The sequence below is a fragment of the Onychostoma macrolepis genome, chromosome 20 (assembly GCF_012432095.1).
Source record: "Onychostoma macrolepis isolate SWU-2019 chromosome 20, ASM1243209v1, whole genome shotgun sequence".
Classification (NCBI taxonomy): Eukaryota; Metazoa; Chordata; class Actinopteri; order Cypriniformes; family Cyprinidae; genus Onychostoma; species Onychostoma macrolepis.
The window spans coordinates 19,631,122-19,651,869 of record NC_081174.1 but is presented as its reverse complement, the minus strand read 5'-3'; the positions used below and the strand labels follow the sequence as shown (position 1 = coordinate 19,651,869).

General features: G+C 38.1%; 1 protein-coding gene across 1 annotated transcript; it reads right to left on the bottom strand.

The window, feature by feature from the left end:
- Positions 1–2,697: 2,697 nt before the first annotated feature.
- Positions 2,698–17,542, bottom strand: apobb.1 (apolipoprotein Bb, tandem duplicate 1). Its single transcript, XM_058755744.1, is given in 29 exon segments — positions 2,698–3,823; positions 3,826–3,916; positions 4,009–4,195; positions 4,310–4,415; positions 4,542–10,577; positions 10,680–11,053; positions 11,171–11,280; positions 11,405–11,565; positions 11,643–11,818; positions 11,926–12,133; positions 12,229–12,338; positions 12,422–12,601; positions 12,695–12,900; positions 12,996–13,163; positions 13,330–13,533; positions 13,619–13,795; positions 13,883–14,078; positions 14,155–14,366; positions 14,454–14,600; positions 14,693–14,807; positions 14,893–15,346; positions 15,435–15,520; positions 15,607–15,731; positions 15,831–15,983; positions 16,080–16,227; positions 16,356–16,501; positions 16,583–16,686; positions 16,988–17,017; positions 17,418–17,542. Coding segments are annotated over 29 exon segments (11,283 nt in total). The 5' UTR covers positions 17,473–17,542; the 3' UTR covers positions 2,698–3,005.
- Between the last annotated feature and the right edge of the window lie 3,206 nt (positions 17,543–20,748).

Below are 20,748 nucleotides of genomic sequence, written 5' to 3'. Positions count from 1 at the left end.
TGTTTTTAGATAAGAGGTACAAATTTGTCCCCAAAGTGTGGTTAGGTACTCATACAGTCACACATATAGTAGATACATCAGAGGAACCTTCACTTGAACATTCAACATCTGGTGTGTTCACACTTCAAAGCATTGGTTACAAACTGAGGGAGCAAAGCCAAAATAAGGAAAATGCGTAAGAAAAAAACAAACAAACATATTATTTAGTTGGTTTATAAGATGATTCCTGAAAATTGTATCATTGTACTCAAAAAATACATTTATAAATCTTTATGAATTTTTAAAATTCTAACTGGCACATAAAAGTGGTTGAGTTAATTTCTTTTGTTATTTTGAAATTATTAGGCTATATGGGTTTATCTTTCACATTTTGTCTGTTATGAATCAGTAAAAAGTAGGATTTTTTTTTTTTCAAGTTTAAGTTCAAGTTCATTTTATTTGTATAGCACATTTACAACAGCCACCAGGGTTAATCAAAGTGCTTTACAGAAGAGCAAGATAAAATATACACAGTAAACAACCCAGACAAAAAAATAAGAACAACCCATTTAAACATTACCGTATAACAGTAATCAGTACATGAAGGAAAAGAAGTAGGTCTTTAGCAGGGACTAAAAAACAGACAGAAAAGGGGCCATTCTAATCTCTGAAGGCAGGGTATTTCAAAGTCGTGGCCCTGCTACTGCAAATGCACGCTCCCTACGCTTAAGCCTAACATGTGACTACCAACAAAGCCTGGTCGCAGGATCTTAGGCTTCTAGAATGTATAGATGAAGGAGTTCAGAGAGGTAGACAGGAGCTAGATTATGTAGAGATTTATATACGAACAGTAGAATTTTTAAGTCTATACGAACCGGCAACCAGTGTAGAGATCTGCGAATTGGAGTGATGTGTTCATGTTTGCGACACTTTAGAAGAAGTCTGGCCGCAGCGTTTTGACCTATAGCTGAAGGCGCACAATTTGAGATTTGGATATACTGCAATATAAAGAATTGCAGTAATCTAGCCGAGATGTGACAAATGCATGAACGGACATGCAGAACAGAACAGGCAGAACAGATTTTAGACAGTAGACGAAGCTGATAAAAACCAGATCTGATAATGGAGGAGATATGTTTATCAAATTTTAAATGCTGGTCGACAAGAACACCTAGTTTCCGCACCCGTGAGGATCTAAAAATGGATAAACTGTCCAAATCAGGGCTTATACACTGAGAGTTCTCATTTGGACTGAAAACAATTACTTCAGTCTTGTCTTCATTTTAGGAAGAGAACATTTTGGGCTATCCATGATTTAACCTCCTCTAAAAAATGCAGAAGAGAAGTAATCGCTGCGGAATTGTTTCTTTTGATTGGTAGATAGATTTGAGTATTGTCTGCATAGAAATGAAAAGACACACCATGTTTCCTTAGAATAGAACATAGAGGTAGCATGTAGAGAGAAAAAAGAGAGGGAGCTAAAATAGAGCCTTGTGGAAGGCCACAGGTCAGAGGTGCAGGGGAAGAGGTAAAATTACCCAGTTTCACTAAAAACTTTCTGTAAGACAGGTATGATGGAAACCATTTGAGAACAGTTTCTTTTAGACCTATCCAAGACTCTAATCTAGATAATAGTCTGGAGTGGTAAATCTAAATGTATAAGAACCACAGAGTCTCCAGAATCAGTAGAAAGATAAATATCATTTAACACTCTCAAGAGGGCAGAGGGCAGTCTGCTGTGAGCAGACTTAAAACCAGATTGAAAAACTCATAAATACGATTACTTATCAGAAAACATTGAAGTTGATCCAGCACAATTTTCTCCAAAACCTTTTAAATGAAAGGTAAGACAGAAATTGGCCAAATGTTTTTAGAACAGAAAGCTCCAGAAGGATTTTTTTCAGATGATTTATTGAACATTTATAAATAAAATGAACCATCCCAACATCCACAACCACTAAGTTGTGCACTAAATGTGATTAAAAACAAGAATACACAAACATGAGTATCAACAGTGTTTAAATTGTGATTGGTAGGTTTATACAGCCAGTATTATAATTGCATATACTTATTTCATATCCTCTGTATTTGTATATGGGTATTTGTTCACTGTGTAAACAATTCAATGTGTTCACCACAAGGGAGCAGAGTAAAACTACTGTATACTGGAGATGGGTCTTTTCTGTATAAATAAAGAAAAAATTCCTAATCTCAAATACTGCATTGAAGTTAATGTGTAGAACAAAGTCAAATATGAAATGAAAGGTGGATGTTCAAAATATGACCAAATTTAAAACTTACATCTGAGGTATGACTTTGTATAATTTATGCTTTAGACAAAAATGTGAAAGTAAAAATGCTTTGACAATTAACAAACCTTTAGGTAAACCTTCTTTATGTAAATTTTGCACATTTTTAGCGAAATAAGTGTTCTGGAATATCTAAATGACTTCCTGCTCCTGCACTGAGAGAGGTAGTATTTTGAAATGCAGGTTTCGTGGTATTATTAAATCCACCATTATACAATATATTATATAACTGATCCATACTTACTAGTATGAGAAATGTTTTGACAGTTGGCACGTAACATTCAATATTGTGCAATATATGTTGCTGAGAAAGAAATGTGTGTTTCTGCTCATATTCAAGTATATTGCTAAACTGTCCAGATCAACAGGTTATCATCTTTGGAGGAACAAAATAAAAAGATGCATGATATTGCATAATAAAAGTTCTTTATTTAGCCTCATCCATCATGCCATTAATATCAGATACAGAACAAGGATGAAACTATATGTCACAATTGACATTTTTGTACCAAGGTTAGTTTTTGAGTAATCATTTATACAAATAGAACAATACAACAGCATAATAATGAGACATTTATGGCATCAGTGATTGCTTTATATACATGTTGGTATTACACTTCAGTTAAGTGTCCATTGACTTGAATGTCCATTTAAGAATGCTCTTTCCAAAAGATGGTAGTGTTTATTTCATTCAATGTTTTTTTCAAAATGACCAGATTACTGGAAAAAAGGCAAAGGAAGCTCAATTTGCTGTATTCCATCGTATGCATTAATAAATTCCTCCCAGTTGGTCAAAATGATGCTGTATAATTCACCTAAAGGAAACAAAACTAAGAAGACAAACATTGAACCCAATTCATTGAAGGCCTCCGGCAGCTTTTTGAAGAAAGTGTTAAGGGGAGCAGCAACAACTTCTAAGATGTCGGATTTAATGCTGTCTACAAATTCTTGTGCTTTATCAACCACCTCTTGTAGGGTCTGTCCTAGTTTCTCAAGAAACACATCAAGGCCTTTTGTTTGCTTCATCACATCTACTATCATAGCTAGGTGGCTTCTCAGGGTACTTCTCACATTTTCTTGCACCTCGGCTAAAGTCATGACCTTTCCGGAGGGAACTGTCATTTCAACTCTGCTGAAGTTCTCCAAGATGGGAGAGAAATACATCTCCAGATTGTTAGCGAGTTTCTCCAGCATTTCCGCAATCATAAATCTGATTTTTGTGTAGATTTCAGGCAGTGTTGCCTCATCCATTCCAGGCAGTTTGTATGTGGTCTCTCTCAGGAAGTTGATGGCAGCATCGAGCAGGACCTGGATGGTCTTTTGGTACATAACAACTACATTTCTGAAAAGTATAGACAGCTCACTAAGCTGATTGGAAGCAGAAAAGCGGGCATCTCTTAAAACATTTTCAACTTCAGTAAGAATCTTAAACAGTCTTTTTAGTGCGTCAGTGATGCCATATTTTTCAGCAAATCCTTCAATGTGGTTTGAGATAACTGGTAGCCTCTCCATAAAGCCTTTGGCCAAATCTGTGTGGCTGGTATATTGTAGCTGACCAACAGTACTTTTTCATCTCCCTTTGGTATAGCTCTGATGTTCAGAATTTCAACATCATCTCCTGGTGCAGACTGCAGAAAATTCAATTCGATATAGAAACAAAAGTTGTTAGCATAGATTTAATAGCTCAGTTTGGAGGAGTAATGTAAGAAATGCCACTTACAGCATAACGGCTGTAGATCCTTGCATTCATTTCAGATGGAATCTTTCCTTGAAGCTGGAAGCCAAGGTGGCCAGTTGTTGGTGTGGAAACTGAGGCACTTACGCCATCGCTTCGAGCAGCATAGCGTAAGTTTACATCGGTGAATGTTGGGCTGGTGATGTCCACATTCAGGGTATGGCTAGGATCGCTAAACAAAAATTCATAAGCGAGCTTAGCAATCACGATTTACACACAGAATTGGTTATACTCTAAACCACTTTTACTTATAACTCAATTAAAAATCAGAAGTGTTTTTTTTTACCCCATACGAATAACATTGCTGATGTCCATTGTGAAGTCAGCATGTGTAAGTACAGCATTTGCTCCTACAACAAGGGCACCATTCTCCATTGTAGTACTCATGGAGCCTGTTTAGTGTGAAAGCACAAAACAGTTAATCACACTGAGAGCAAATATTGTAATTTACTCTTAGTAAACATTAGTATCATTAATGATCTATATGTATTTGTATTTTTGTCTTTGCAGATACTTACTGTCAAGATTGTACTCCAGGAGCACAACTGGTGAAGTTGCTGTAGCCTTGAGAACAGTCTTGTAAACTGGGACACTACCATCTAGTTTTCCAACAACATCTGTGGTGTATACTGGAGAGACGATCTTTGAGGTGTAGTCAATTTTCTGCTTGGGTACACTAAGCTCCACCAACACCATCTCAGAGATCTTAAGGTCACCAAAGGTGCTTGGTTGAGACAAGTCCATTTTCATATCAGCCACCAGTGACTTTAGAAGCTCCAGATCAACTGTAGCCTGGCCAGTATGATCTCCCTTTGTGTTAAAACCTCCGATATTTGCTTCATTCTTGGAAGAAAACTTCAACATAGCATAAACATGTTCCATAGCTGTTTCCACAGACAGGTTTTCATCCACATCAAATGCTACCTTGAGATCTCCATAATTCAGGTTGCCATCGGCAAAAGTCTTAAGAGCATATCGCAAACTGTTGCCATTCAGATAGATGGATTCGTCATAATTCAGAGCTCCCTTTACAATACCACTATCAAGGAATGTTCCATCAATGGTACCCTTTATGAGAGTCTCAGCAGAGATAAATGTAAGAGTTCCTTCACCTTTTAAGATGTTTTCTGCATTTCCCTTACCAACAAACTTAATAATGGGAATGTCAAATGTGTACTCTGTCTTAAAAGTTGAATCAGCATTTGGATGGGCCTTATTGTCAGCAGTAAATTGGTGGTTGGCTTTAGCTGTAAGAATCGGTAGGTTAATGTTTGCAGATGTGGTCACAGACAGTGCAACTTCAAAGTCATCTGGGTTTATAGTTACAGTGCTTTCATGGGTTCCATCAATGTGGCGATTTTCCAGGACCACAGAATTGGCTAATTTGAATCCACTTTTGGTGCTCAGACTGCTGGTTCCTTCAAGCTTGGCCTTCAGTCCCTCAAACTCAGAGGCAGTAATTGCTTCAAATCGAATTACAGGGTTATCTTTCCCATAGATACCAGCATTAGCATTAAGGCTGAATATAGAGGACTTGAATGACACCTCTGAGATTAAATCACCCAGAGGATGGATGTTAATGAGACCAAGATCTAAAATGGGTGCAGCTTTGCTCTTCTGGTAGACAATCTTTGCATCTACATCAATAGCCTGGTCAAAGTTGGTCAACAAATGCTTAAGGCCAGTATGTTCATATAGGTTGATGTTGCTGATTTCTGGAGTGTCAACATTCATAATTAATGCTCCGAACTGAATGGGTGGGATACTGAATGGGACAGTCAGGAATTCCAAATTGGCCTCTCCATTTACTGCAGCGTAAATGCCAGCCTCATCTCCATTGTTGGCAACTGTAAAGTTGTGATTGTATTTGTACTGGTTGAAACGAGCAAGTGCCACAGTGCTCAACTTCTGCATGTCAGTGGTTAGGATAACAGCATAATCATTCTGGAGATCAATCTTGGCAGTCAGAGGGTCTTTGAAGCTAAGTTTAGTATTAGCCTTATTTTGGAAATCAAGGACCACCTCAAAGGGATGCACTAATATGTTGAAGGCACTGGAAAACGTACCACTGAGCAATCCAACAAATTTTGTGTCATAGGTTGCCTTCATCACTACCTTCATTTCTCTGAGATCAACCTTTCCGGAAGCATTCAGCAAGTACTTTTCTCCTGTATCATAATTTCCGTCAAAACGGGCATTAAAGTCGATATAGTTCAGAGCAACACATTCAGCCTTTATTTCCTGTTCAACCTTTAAAGATCCACTATCAGCATTTGCAGACATGGTTAACGTGGCTGTTGTTGGAGTTATAATTATAGTTGAGATACTCTTGATGGTGATATCATCAGACTCGTCTTTTACATATATTTGGCCCTTGGCTTCTTCTGTCATGGTCAGAAGGATTTTTAAGCCATCCTGCTTAAGAGTGATCTCATTAATGTAGGAATTGTCACTGTTCCATGAGAGAGTAGGAAGTCTTACCTTGTCGGTATATTGTGTTTTAATATTTGCAGACATTCCATCCTCCAGTGCAAAGAAGGCCATGTTATCAATGTTAGCACTAAGGGAGTTGATAGTTATCTTCACATTGCTCTTGGACACAGCCTGGGCTGAGAAGCCATAGAGTGACACTGAGGATTGATGTTCAACAGCTAGGACACTGTGAGTGATCTTCAGGGTTTCAGAAACAATCACACGACTCATCTTAGGGATGGCAATCCGAGCTGTGGAATCCAAGCTGTATTTAAGAATGTCATATTCAGATGATCCATGTGAGGTAATGTGCCCAGTGAATTGAGGTGTTTCTGCACTTTCAGTAGAGTTTAAGAATTCCATGGTAGTTCTCATGTTGAAAATTGGAATGGTAACCCTAACCTCACCATACAGCTTTCCGAAGCATGGCATCATGACCTCACTAGGGACTGCAGGGAGAGTGAATTCTGGGATCTTCAGGTCTGGGAATTTGTGATCCGGAAAGTATTTAGGAATTTCAGGGAGGGAGATCTCTGGAAAACTGATCTCTGGCAGTGTGATGGCAGAGATTTCTGGCAGATAGATAATTCTTAGGTCGCCAAAGAAGGCATCAACAGGTGGCATTTCATAATTGGCAATAAAGTCTAATAGGTCTAGTAGTCCCTGCCTGATATCATCATACTCTATTCTGACTGGAGGCATGGTGTAATATTGCAGAATGGTAAACTCTGGAAGGTCAATCAGTGTAGAAGGGAGGCTGAATTCCTGAAGCTTTTCTAAAGTTATTTTTATGGAAGGTACAACAAGGTTTGTGAGTGGGAAAGTGAAAGATGGGATCTCAAATTCAGCTGTTTTCAGTGCTGTCTTGACTCCATCACAGAATTGCTTCATCTCATTGACAATTTCCTGATCTTTAAGGATGGTTTGGATTATTTCCATAATGGCACTGCATGCATCTGTTGCAATGGCCTCTACCTTCGTGTAGATACCACTCAATTGCCGCATGATTTCTTCTCTGATATCCATGTCTGTAATTCTCTTCCTGATGTTCTCTATAAGTGCCCCAGTGTCAATGTAGACTGCACTATCAACAATGTCCTTGAGGTTTTTGACCACATCTGCAACTTTGATTGTTTTCAGCTCCTCAAGGCAAGCAGTAAGAGATGACAGAGCATAATTGAAAAATTCTCTGATTGCATCGAGCTTTTGCCGGATCTCAAGTGACAAACTCATGGTGTAAAGGTCATTTATCAACTCCTTGACTTTCTGGTTGGCTTCATCCACAAATGCATTGTAGTCAAATGATCTAACATATCTGATGCATTGGTTTAGGCAGTTGTTTAAATGCTCAATGATTTCCTTTACCTCTGTTGTTTTCAAGTAGGTCATGGCCTTATCCAGCAGCTCTGTGATGGGGGTCAGAACAGATTTCAAATTGCCAGCAAGAACCTTAACAGTTTCTTCAATATTGAACTTCTTAATAAGTTCAACAACCTCTTTCAGAATTGCTTCAATCTTCTTGTCAACCCCAAATTTCATCAGGATTTCTCTCACATTGCTGTAGATGGCATTTAGCTTCCCTCCCAGTACAGTAAGCACTTGTTTTGCTTTTTCAGCAGTCTTGCGGATTTCCTCTGTAGGGATTTGAGCCACCAAATTGTCTGCATAGTCTTTGAAGTTGGCAGAGGTAACGAAGTTCTTCACATCCTCAATGAACTTTCCTTGGTCAAAGTTTGCAACAAACTGCTTCAGTTCACTCAAAATCTTCTCCAGTGTGGATTTAATAGCATATTGTTCCTCAAGATCTCGCAAGAGTGCACTGCCGCTGCCCTTCAGTCTCGTTACATCAATCTGCTCAATTAAATTTTCAGTAGCTTCAATGACAGCAAGAACTATGGCTCTGATGTCATATTTATCATTGAATGCATTCAGTTCTTCTGTTAGTCTCTGTATTGCAGTGTCAGATAGTGTGCCACTTGCAATCATTTCTCTCACAATTCTTTCTATCTCTTCTACACGAGTGTCCAGTTCACTGACTAGCTTCAACAAAACAGGCTTTAGATTCATCAGAGCAGCCTCCAGGTCATCCAGAGTAAATCCATACTTCTCATAAACAGCAATCAGGTCTTCGCTCATCTTTTTGATTTTCCCCTCCAGATTTAGCTCATTCACAGAATCACTAATGTACTTAGCCAGGTTCTGAATCTCAGCAATAATGTCTTCTCGGTTGATATAATACTGCACGGCCTCAGCAATCCTTAAAATTGTAAGTTTGATGTGTTGCAGATCCAAAGGAAAATGCTGAATAAATGGCAGGCTAAAGACATGGCTGTTAGTGTTTTTATCGTATTTTAGGAAGGCTGAGAAAAAGTGGTCTTGGTTATCAGAGTCGACTCTATTGAAGAGGTTTGTGATGATGGATCCAGACAGTTCTACTCCAAGTCTTTCAGGGTTGTTGTAAGCACTCACATCTTGGTTGAACAAATGGTTGTTAACCTTAGATTTTACTCTCACTGTGGCCTGCTGCTCAGATGGTGTCAGCACAGTATCAATCTTATTGTCAAGGTTGATTTCAATTGATTGACCGTTGTCCAAATTGTGAGTTGTTGAGACTCTACATTCGTGTGAGTGTGCAAAAGCAAGTGGTTCTGCCTTCAAAAGAAGTTTAGTGTAAACTTGTGCGCTTTGTTTTCCATACAGATACAAATCACCGTCTGTATTGGCTATGGCGTCAACATTGAATCTGAAGGGAACAGCAGTGGCATGAAAGTTACCATTGAAGCGTAGGTATTGTGAGTTTAAAAGTGCATCACTGCCGAATGTGACTGAAAGTCCAGCAACCTCAATTTCTGTGTTGTGGCTCATGTGAGATCCCATGAGTTTTCCAGTAGTACCACACTTGGCAGTGACAGCCAGATCTTCGTATCTGATATCATATGTGTGCTTCAGCTCATCTGCACCAGAGGAAAGCTTCCAAAAGCCACTCAGGTCAGCTGTGTATGGAAGCGCCTTAAACTTGGCATCATTAACCAAAGTGATATCCAGAACATCCAGATTATTTTTGATTGCCACTGAAATACTATATGGTTCAATCTGAATGGAGATGTCATGATTATAATTTACATCGTCGCCATCAAGATCCGTTATGGAGTTGAAAGCTACCGAGGACAGGGATGCAGACAGAGAATTTGTATTTTTAATTAGCATTTCAATAAATTTACCCTTCGTCTCAGCTGACAAGGAAAGCTTTGATGTGTCAAGGTCTCCGTTGAATTTGTTCTCAAGTGTCAAAGGAATGAGAGGGCTTTCCAGTGAGGTTGTGCCACTCATGGCTAGGCCATCCTTGGTCAGGGATAGGCTGCACTTGTGGGAAGCTGTGTGTGCAATCAGATTTGCGGAGGCATCACCTTTTACATCCAGCCCATTGGCATCCAGTGTTGCTATAAACTGGGAAAGGACACGATTTTCATCCCCAGCAGAAGTGTCAGCATTAGTGTCAATCTTAATGTTGACCAAATCAGGACTGGCACTTGCCTCAGCTACATTTTGGATGTTTAAACTGAGAACCTTTGCCCTTGTATCTGACTTCAGAGCAAGTAGAGACCCTTTATAGGTAATTTCAGCATCATGTATCAGATTGTTCTTAAATGCAGTTGTTTTTGATATAACAGAGAACTCTCCATTGGCAAGCGCCACTTCGATTGTATTCTCTGCTTGGAAAAGGTCTGAGTCTACTTTCAGAGCGGAATTGATTTTCGCTTCTGGCTTAAATGGGAGTACGATAAGTGACTGACTGAGAGCAACTTCACCATTCAGAGGACCAGCCTTGATGGAGCCCATCAGGTTTCCATCTCCAGAGATCTCATACTCATTGACTCCAACCTGGCCTGTGTGTTCCAGTGAAATCTTCAGACCCAAGGGACTGTTCGCCTCAATCTTGCTGCTTGACTTAAATTTGATTTTTTCAGCAGTTGTCACTTCCTCAACATGATTAACACTGGCTTCAATTAGCTTGTGATCAAAAGAGGATTTCATCTCAGCCCTCAGAGATTCCCCAGGTGTTTCTTCCACTAAAGCAGATCCTAAATATAAACATAATAACATTTAAGTAATAAGTATTTAATTACAGATTACAAAAATGTGTTATGTGTTAAGAATATAGTTGCAAACAAATATACAAATACCTTCCACTTTGAAGGAGAGGAGATCCACTGGGCTAGTTCCAGTGGCTTCAATCTTGGCAGAATAGCTTGGTTTGTCACCAAGTTCCCTGCCAGCAGAAGCTGTTGCCTCCATGTTGTAGAAGTTGCTGCTTAGCTTGCTGGACATCTCTGCCTTTATCGTGTGAGGCACTGACACAGACAGACTCTCAGGAACAAAGACCTCTGGAAGAGGAATGCTAATGGAAGCAACTTCCAGGCCAAGCTGAGGTACTACCAGTTTTGGTGTGGTCAGGGCAGCAGGGAAGTTGAAATCTCCAGAAGATTTCCCACCAAGAGGAATGGGAATAGAGATGGTATAATAATTCTGGCCAAACTCGTATTTAGCAGAACCCTCACTGTTAAAAAAAAAGATAAAATTCAGCATGAATGTACTTAACATTCATTAGTATGTGTAACATTATAGATCTATTTCTGCATTTTAAAATGTATTGTTATATTTTTAATTCACTCACGCATTCAGGAAAAGCTTCTCAGGGACAGTGAATTCTGGGAGGGCAGGAATCCTAAAGCCCTGGACATATGGGATGTCAGCGGCTAATTGTTCCAGGTAGTTATTTGAGGTCTAGATGATTATTGAATATGTGTTATATTCTATATATATAATATATATATATATTAACTGTATTTTTATGTTTAGCTTACTTGTATGAATTTATTTGGGAATCAATGGTTTATTTTGAATTTACCTCAACTGACTGGATCAAGACATCACGGATCTTCATATCAGATGTACCAATCTTCTGATCAAGCAGGTCACTGACTGTGGCTTTGATGGCATCCATAGGAATAAGGTTGTGAATCTCAGTGCTGACATCAGAAGTGACCTCAGCCTCAATCTTCTCAGCATCTAAAAAGAACATGAAAATGTATTAATATAGCAGAGGACGTTGAAGTTGAATTTAAGGAAGTACAGTTAAAATGTACCATATTTCAGAATGACTTTCTGAATAGAGGAAGTTGTCTCCGGCAGCCTAAGGTCACTTTCAAGCTCTACTGTAAGACCCTCAGCGTGTTTCAGTTGCGCAGTCACTTTAGCATCAGTCTGAAAATGAGGAATGAGCAGCTGAACCTGCAGCATGGCATCCTTCATTGACTCTGTCCTAAAGAAGGAAGGGAATACTAAACCCATGAGTTTATTTGTACAATGTGTAATTATTAAAAAGACATTACTATTGTTACAACATATTTAATATAGACATGTGCATACTTAGCAAGGGCAACAAGAGATGCCTCAGGTATATTCTTGTTAATGAAGTCAAGCTGAATGGAATGTGTGGCCCTGCTCTGAGTGCTGCGTTCAACAGAATGAACCCGAATTCCAGCTTCAAGGTCATAATCAGGAATTTGGAGATCAGCTGAGACACTGTATTTCTGTCTGTCGAACATCAGTTTTGCTGTGCCCTCAAATGATGCTCCTATTATATGGAAAAAGAGCAACATTTCAGTTGCCAGTTAATAGATGAAAATGTGTCGAGATCATAAGGGATTCTTTTGTGAAGCAATGCTTTACCTTCTGCCTTCAGACCAAAAGTCACCGTGTCAACTTTGTCTTCATAAACATGGTCGACAGTAGCTGTGTATGCAGAAACCTCACCAGTGGGGTGGATCTCAATGGCAAATCTAAAGACACAGCTCTGTGTTCAAATTTTGAGACTTAAAAAAGCAAGAAAACAAACAAATTAATAAACCAGTGTTTTCCTTACTTGCTGTCACCAGTCAAGGGGAAGTAGGGAGAGGCATCACTGGAAAAGGCATTTGAATATTGCAGGGCACTGCAGTACTTAAAACCAGGGAAGAAAGGAGTGCATTTCTGTGCTTTGACATGTTCCATCAGCGGAGGGATAGTCTTTGTTTCAGTACCAGTCACTGAGAACAAGGAGTTACTGTGCAGAGAAAATAAAATGGATTTGTAGAGCAGTATTACATTTTTTGTTTGTTCATCATTATTGCATTTTGTGTTAACAGTAGCATCTTACGTCACACTAATGAGTTTTGTTGGAGCTTGGGGTGTGGGAAAGGTCAGTTTGAGCTGCTTTTTGGTTACAGAAACCTTTACTTTAAGACCGCTCTCATGGTAGATGTTAGTATGCATCTCCAGGCCAGACTCAACATAGTCCGGTAAGAGAGCTCCAAACTCAGTCACAAACTCTACTCCAACAGATGGCATGAAAGCCATTTCGCTCTGTGTGAAAAGACAAAGAAATAGTTTAAATAATCTGGTATAGTTCAGTAAAACCATGGTTACTGATCACAATGAGAAAAAGGCTGGACCCATACCATATCAGGGGCAATTTTCAGTCCTCCTTTCACTCCTGGAGCAAAAGTACCAGACAGGGCAACTCTTAATGGAACTCCAGTACCAGTGGGTAGATAAAACTCATTGTCCATGAAGGTGTAGTGAAGGAAAAGGTTGTTGTTGACACTTGAGTAAAGGTTCCTTATGAACTGTAAAACAAATCATTAATTTGTTTAAATCATTCACTCAGTACATTTCAACTTAAGAGGAAACTGTAAATTTATTTCGACCATGATCATTTTTCATTATTATGGTGTTTTATTTGTTAAGCAGATTTGCTAAGCACTAATATGTATTTTAAAGCAGTTCGCTTACATCAACAGGGAACATATTTAAGAGTCTATTAGTCAGCAAAGCAGCAGAGTTGGCCATGCCTTCCATATCCTTGGTTTTGAGATAGCCCATTTCAGCACCCAGAAGTCTCAGGTAGATCATAGCCTCTGGGTTATCCTGAACCTTCAGTTTCTGGATGAGCTTGTTAACATTATCCATTATTTCCTTGACAATGCTTTGAGGAGCCTAGAGAGAGAAAGGTATGTGAGTGATGATAAACCAAACCAAAGAAAATGCTATAAATGTTGCAAAATTTTAAAATGTAAAAGACCTGTTGCATTTTTATTTTATCCCATAGGGTTGGGAACATGCTCTGCATAAAGTCATTGCCCCTGGGCACTTTATCAGCTGCGTAGTTAATTGTCTTCTGCATGGTGTCACGGAAGAATCCATCAATACCGATTAAAGCATCAACAGTGGGTTCCAGTCCCTTGCCATTCAACCCGATCTGTAAGAACAAAAAATAATGAAATATCAATATAAAACTAAAGAAAATCAAAAGGAGAAGATTTAAAAATGTAGACTACTCTTGTACCTCAAACATGTCTACGTCATATCCAAAAGCATTCAGGGTCATCTCCAGGATGACTTCATTGGGCAGAAGGTCTTCAGACTCGAAGATCACATTTCCCTCTAGAGAGCCAATCTTGTAATTGCGCGAGTACTTTGTTGGATCTGTGGAAGTTCTGATCTCATTGCCTTGGAGGGCATTGAGAATCTTCTCTCTAAGTCTGAGAAGCAGAAGAGAAATTAGATACAGTTTTTAACTTAAGATGTTAAAATGTATGAATGAAGATTTCTACTAACTGCTTAGTCTCAGATGCTGTGGATCTCAGGATGTTGCTGATATGCGAGTTAATAAAGCTCATAGCCTGACAGTTTTCAGTTTTAGGCAGAGCAGCAACCAGCTGAGCCAGTTCAGAGGGCTGAGGGTCCTTCATCACAATGAGATACGCAGCAATGCGCTTCTGTATGGGAGCGGCTCCGTCAAAAATGACCTTCATTAACACCTCTCTTCCCTGTTAGAAATAGCAAGTTTATGTTAGCCAAACATACAATTATTGTAAATATTTTATTCTTTCAATTAGGTAATATATCTTGTTTACCTCATCAGGGACAGAAGTGAGTCTAAAAGCTTGAATAGCAGCTTGCTGGACCTCTGGGGATGCAGCAGGTTGGTTTACACATTGAATAATCGCTGATTTCAGAGCAGGGCTTGCGGTTCCGACGGCAGCAGCCATGTTTCCAATGACCTTAGAGATTTCATATACAGATTTCAGTATACACATATCAGCTGTTATTTTTAACTTGGTGAAGCATGAGTAATGGAATAGGTTGAACATACCCTCAGGGACAGGTACACATGTTCCTGGTCGCCTGTGCAGTCACCAATCTGTTCAAGGGCGTACTCAGCGACTGCCTGAATCTCAGGGGTGACACTTCCTTCAGCTTCATAGAGCCTTGGATAAGACAGGTGAATAAACATTCAAATTCACCTATAGATCAAATACCACCATTACAGTTGAGTTGTGCTGCTTTTCTCACCTCCTGACAGCATTGCTGAGAGCATAGTAGATGGGTTTGCTGTCCTTGTACTTGGCCATCTTCAGCATTTCCTCAACAAGGTCTCTGGATGGGTTGGGAACCATTCCCATGGCATACACTGCAGCATCAATCTCTAAAGAGGAACGGTCAAAGGTCCTGAGAACCTGCAAGATGGAGCTAGTGCATTCTGGCGTGCCACACTGGAACAATGCCTGGTACACCAGGGAGCGAGAAATCTCCAGGGCCTCCGGTAGAGCAGCGCTCAGGCTTTCAGAATTCATTTTGCGGATTGTAGCGATGAGCTTGTGAGCTAGGTGGGCTCTGTTGTGTCCATTGTTGGTCTCAGAAAGGCCAGCCAGTTCCCGTAGAACAGACAGCATGACCTCTTTATCCTTAATTGGATGGACTGAGTCAATGCTTCTATCAAGGTGCAGGGTCTTCATGTTGGCTACAGCTAGAGGTGGGTAAACAAGAAAACCACATTAATTAAAACGCAGTTACTGCAAACGCATGTTAATTTAAGTGTCTGAATGATTGCTTACCATGCCCAAAGATTCTGTCATTGTGCACAGACACTCCCACCAGAGTCAAGACTTGTTTTCCTACATTAGTAACTCCATACTGTCCTCTGTTTATAATCAAAATGAATAAGCAGATCAATTAATGAAACGGTCAGTCTAAAGTAAAAACCCATGTAGCTGTCAATGAACTCACTTGTAAGAAAAAGGCACAAGCATGTGGTTTTCAGTGCAGGAAGCAGAGGTCATATGTTTCTGTGCATTATCAAACTTGTAGTTGCAGGTTTGGTTGCTTGTGATGAGCTGAGCAAGTGGGTAGTGCTGTGTGACGAAAAGACAAGCAAGTTCACACATTATTGAAGCCATCAGACATCCAGCAGACAGTTATTTGTTGTCTTATTCAAAGACAGGTCGACTTACCAAGCCTGTGATAAGGGCCAGGGGACTGGTGTGGTCCCTGACCGGCCTGAAATTGTCACATTTAGACAGGTCTCTGTTGAGGGTGACATCGGTGGCAATGTTCTCTCTGGCATTCACGGTGTAGCCTGTCTTACACATACCGTAGATAGTGGGCTGGATTTGGAAAAGAATTCATGATGGATTAGTCAATACATATCAACCTTTTAACAAATGTAAACTTTTTGTGACGGTTTAGAGATAATGACTGACCATTCTCCTGTTTCTGTCCTCCTCCAGCACAGGCACAGCAAGGGCAGAGATTAGACCTCTCTTGATGTTCAAAATATTGACTGGTTCATCATCCTCAGGAAACAACTTGATGTCATCGTCTCCCTCAGCGGTGAACTTCAGTGGGTTCCTGAGAATTAAAATCAGGGTTGGTGTTTAATAGGTTTTGTTCTTATCTGCTCAAAATAACTCTGCTATATCATTCTGTTGTGTGTATATATGTGTATTGTTTGGTGTAGAATGCCTTGAGAAACATACTTCTCCATGGCAGCCTTGAAATCGTCTGCACCAGCAGATGGCCCAAAGATAGGCTTTCCTTCTGCGTCAACATCAGTCACCTCACTCAATTCGCACTCCGTTGTGCGTACGATGTAGCTGCATGTATGTGGGACCTCAATTTCAACCTGTTTAAAAAAGAATATGAATTATATTTCCAGTTTTAGGAAGAAAAAAAATCAAAATATATTTGCAGTCGACATCTATACCTTGCATCTTGCTTTGGGTCCATTGGTTGCTTCATTCAGGACATTTAGGGACTCTGTTTCGTAGGTGTATTCATACTTGTGGAAGCTCTTGTACCTTTTGGCCACTAGGGGTGCAAAAATCACATTAAATATCAAGGACACTCATACATGACTTTTCTACAGCTTTAGATTGCTTTTCTGAAGAGATAAATTATAAAAATTAACAAATTTTACTATTACTGTAACACAACTTAAAGAAGGATGCTTTCTTATATGTTTTCTTTTTCTTGATAAATATCATTATATAATAAATACCATATGGATTTTTTATTTTTATATTATTTATTTTTAATAAATACCATATGGATTTTCTTGAAAAATATATAGAATTATAATAGAAATTATAAAATTATACTTAGCACTTACAAAGGCATGGTAATTCCTCATCTTGAGCATCTAAGATGAAAAAACAACAAGGAGTATTATACAGACAATATCAAACATTAAAATTTAATGTTATTCTTAAAAAAACAATTGATGAAATTAAAATATAATACCAAAACATAACTAATTAATACATGATGACAACATTGACAACAGACGATTTCACTTAATTTGATCAAATTTTACATTTTATATTTTTAATGTATGTTTACCAGTAATATGTAATACAATAAAGATATTTTATAAAAAATAAAATATTTTAAACTTTTTAAAACAAGTGACCTACTACTAGAACTGAAACATGAAAATAAAATAATTAAAAAATATAAAAATATACACATACATCCATATATTTTAATATAAAACCAACAACAGTCACAAATGTTTCTATTAAATCTTTAGTATAACTTACTTGTCAAGACTATTCCACTTAGAAGCAGCAAAAGGCAGAGCTTAGTGTCCCCCATAATGGGTTCAGTTAAGCTCTTTCCTTCAGACCCTTGCGTACGCAGATGTGATCTGATGTATTACTGCTATTAATGGCTTTATATATTAAGGCAGGTCCTGCAGGAATGGGAGGAGAGATGGCAGCTTCAAAAAGTAAAGTCCCCACTCCAAAGTTCATATCTTCTGCCTCTGTGGCAGGACAAAGGCAACTATTTCATGTAATGTCAATGGTATTTCAAATGGAGAGAAAATGGAAAATGCTTTTACACTTGATTTGTTGATTATTTCCCTTTTTAATTTATTCCTGTCATCCATGTAACCTCTATCTTACTGATATACAGATAAAATTGTTTTAATTTAAGTACTTTTTTATATATAATTTTACATCTATTCAGAAGAAAAAAAATGATTACATTTGTAAAATTGGAGTAGTTATTTTTAAAATATTTTAACCAACCTTTTATATTGGTAACATCTTGACAACTTACTTCTGGCTCCTCTTGTGATGTTATGTGACGACAGGAAGCCTGTCTTTCTTTTATGCCTTCTTATGATGTTACAAAGTAGGACATTATGGACCAAACCAGATGAGGTCATATAACTAATCTTGGAACCGACATATTTGTTTGACTGCATTTTATTTTGACATCATTTGCCAAGGGTATTGCCAATCAGACATGACTAAACTGATACTGGAATAAATGATTAAACCTTCTGCCCTTTTGTCCCATTTACTTTATCCACTAACCGCTTATTTTGTGTCGTTGAGTTAATACCAATCACGTTTGTCCTGGCAAGTCTTCTTGGATACACAGAAAGTTGTTTATCAAAGGCATTTATTTTTTGATTTATGGAAAGCTGTTCAAGCAGAATGTTCTAGAATTGGTTCCTGAACATACTTATAAGCATCACCACACTCTATACCACAATAGCTGCACTCTCAGAAAAAAAGGTACAAAAGCTGTCACTGGGGCGGTACCTTTTCAAAAGGTACACTTTTGTACCTATTAGGTTCTAATATGTACACTTTAAGTACTAATATGTACTTTTAAGGTACCAAAATGGAATCTTTAGGTACAAACATGTACCTTTTGAAAAGGTACCACCCCAGTGACAGCTTTTGTACCTTTTTTTCTGAGAGTGCAGCTATTGTGGTATAGAACACTATGCAGGATTTTCCCTGTAATGTTTGTTATTGATTACTTAAACAGAACTACAGCAGCCAAGAAAGATTATGTCTCCTCTTCAAAAGAGAAATGCTATCCTCATTCAAAGCATTGAGCAAAACACTCAATCTGCAGAGGCCAGCAGCCACCTGAATCTTTAACCTGTGTGTTTGAATATTTCTCTTAAGTGTGCACAATAAAAAAAGAGAAATTGTATGAATTAATGTGTTGCACTGATCAAAGTTTGTCTTGTAGTCTGTTTTCTAGTTCGAACTAATCATGCACGGTTTGAGAGTCTCCAGTCAAGGCTCAACTCTAATTCCAACCCTGAGAAGATACAATACCATTTTCTCTATAAGGCAGCTGAGTTTGTATAAAAATATGCTTTTTTGGCCAGTCTTTTAGTTGGAAAAGGAGAGCACACAGCAGCCCCGTTTTATCATGAATACTTGTTTAAAAGTCCACTGACATATCAAGGTTCAGGTATTGACAGACTTGTCTTTTCTATCTTACATAAGGTGAAGAGAAGAGAAGTGCACTGATTTCATTTCTTTCTCATAGTGCTTTTACAAAAATACAGAAAGATAATATGTAATATATACATATATAAAATAATGAAAATAAAAGCTGACTAATGTCCCTGACTGCACAAACTATTCTTTTGCATTACATGGTTTATGCCACTATGCCACATTGGGATCCTGATGTTTCTTTTTCCTGTAGAAATGTTCTTTTAGGACTTTCTTAGGCTACTTTTAATCTGTATAATGATTTGATCTACATAATATATCTACTCTAAGAAAGCCTGTTAAAAATTAGGGCTCAATGTACCATGTCATTTTCTTTATTGCTTTTTAACAGGTGTTGAATCTGTATTATAATTTACACATTGCTTTATGTTCTGTTGAAGGAAATTTAACTGAACAAAAAAGGTACTGGTAATTTTTTGCCAAGACATAAGTTTATCTATGATTTCTCAGTGTACAGAATGTAATCTTATATTGTCCTTGTGCTGGTTTATTTTGGCTCTTTCACTATTTTCAGAATATATTTTTCCCCTGAAATTAAAATTTTGGATAAAATACTGTTGCTTGAAGATGTGTTTTTCTGATTATAGATCTGAGGAAATTAAAAGGACCTTTAAAGGGATAGTTCACCCAAAAATGAAAATTCTGTCATCATTTACTCACCCTCAAGTAGTTCCAAACCTGTATGAATGTCTTTGTTCTGCTGAACACAAAGGAAGATATTCTGAAGAATATGGGAAACAGAGCAGTTCTGGGGCACCATTGACTTCCATAGTGTTTTTATTTCCTACTATGGAAGTCAATAGTGCCCCAAAACAGCCTGGTTACAAACTTTCTTCAAAATATCTTCCTTTGTGTTCAGCAGAACAAAGACATTCATACAGGTTTGGAACTACTTGAGGGTGAGTAAATGATGACAGAATTTTCATTTTTGGGTGAACTATCCCTTTAACAATTGTGCCAAACATTCTTTTATATAATATATGAATTTATGTTATTTCAGCATTACTGTTGATCAGAGACCTTTAAAAAGTCTTGAATCATCAATTTGTTAACCCAGAGTACTGTTATCATCAATCGTATAGTGAAACCTTGATTTTGTGCTGATGTGAGTGGTACATTATATTGCACATAGCCATACATATAGAGGCATGTATGCAAGCACGCACGCAGACACTGATATGCCCATTCCCTCATTAACATGGTTGCTAATTCTACACACACTTTTATCAGTCAGGTCTCTGCACCAGACATCATTCATAGCTGATAGACAAATGTGTGAACCTGACCTCAATACAGTATACTGTACAAGACAGATTTGTAATGACATTATCAAACACAGACAGTTTCGCAACTACTGCAGGATAACTGTTATCTAATCAAATAGACCGCAAATAAAAGCCCTTTTGTGAAAGTTTGCATGGGTGACTTTGTCAATGAATTGTTAATAATTATTATTAATATTGTTGATAATAATACAATAAAAAAAATAATAACATTAATAAAGTACTTTCTTTATTCAATTTATAATTTTGGACTGTTGTATTGGTCTATCATATTGTAAATGCTAAATCAGCTGTGCCGTGCTTGCATTGCTGGAGTA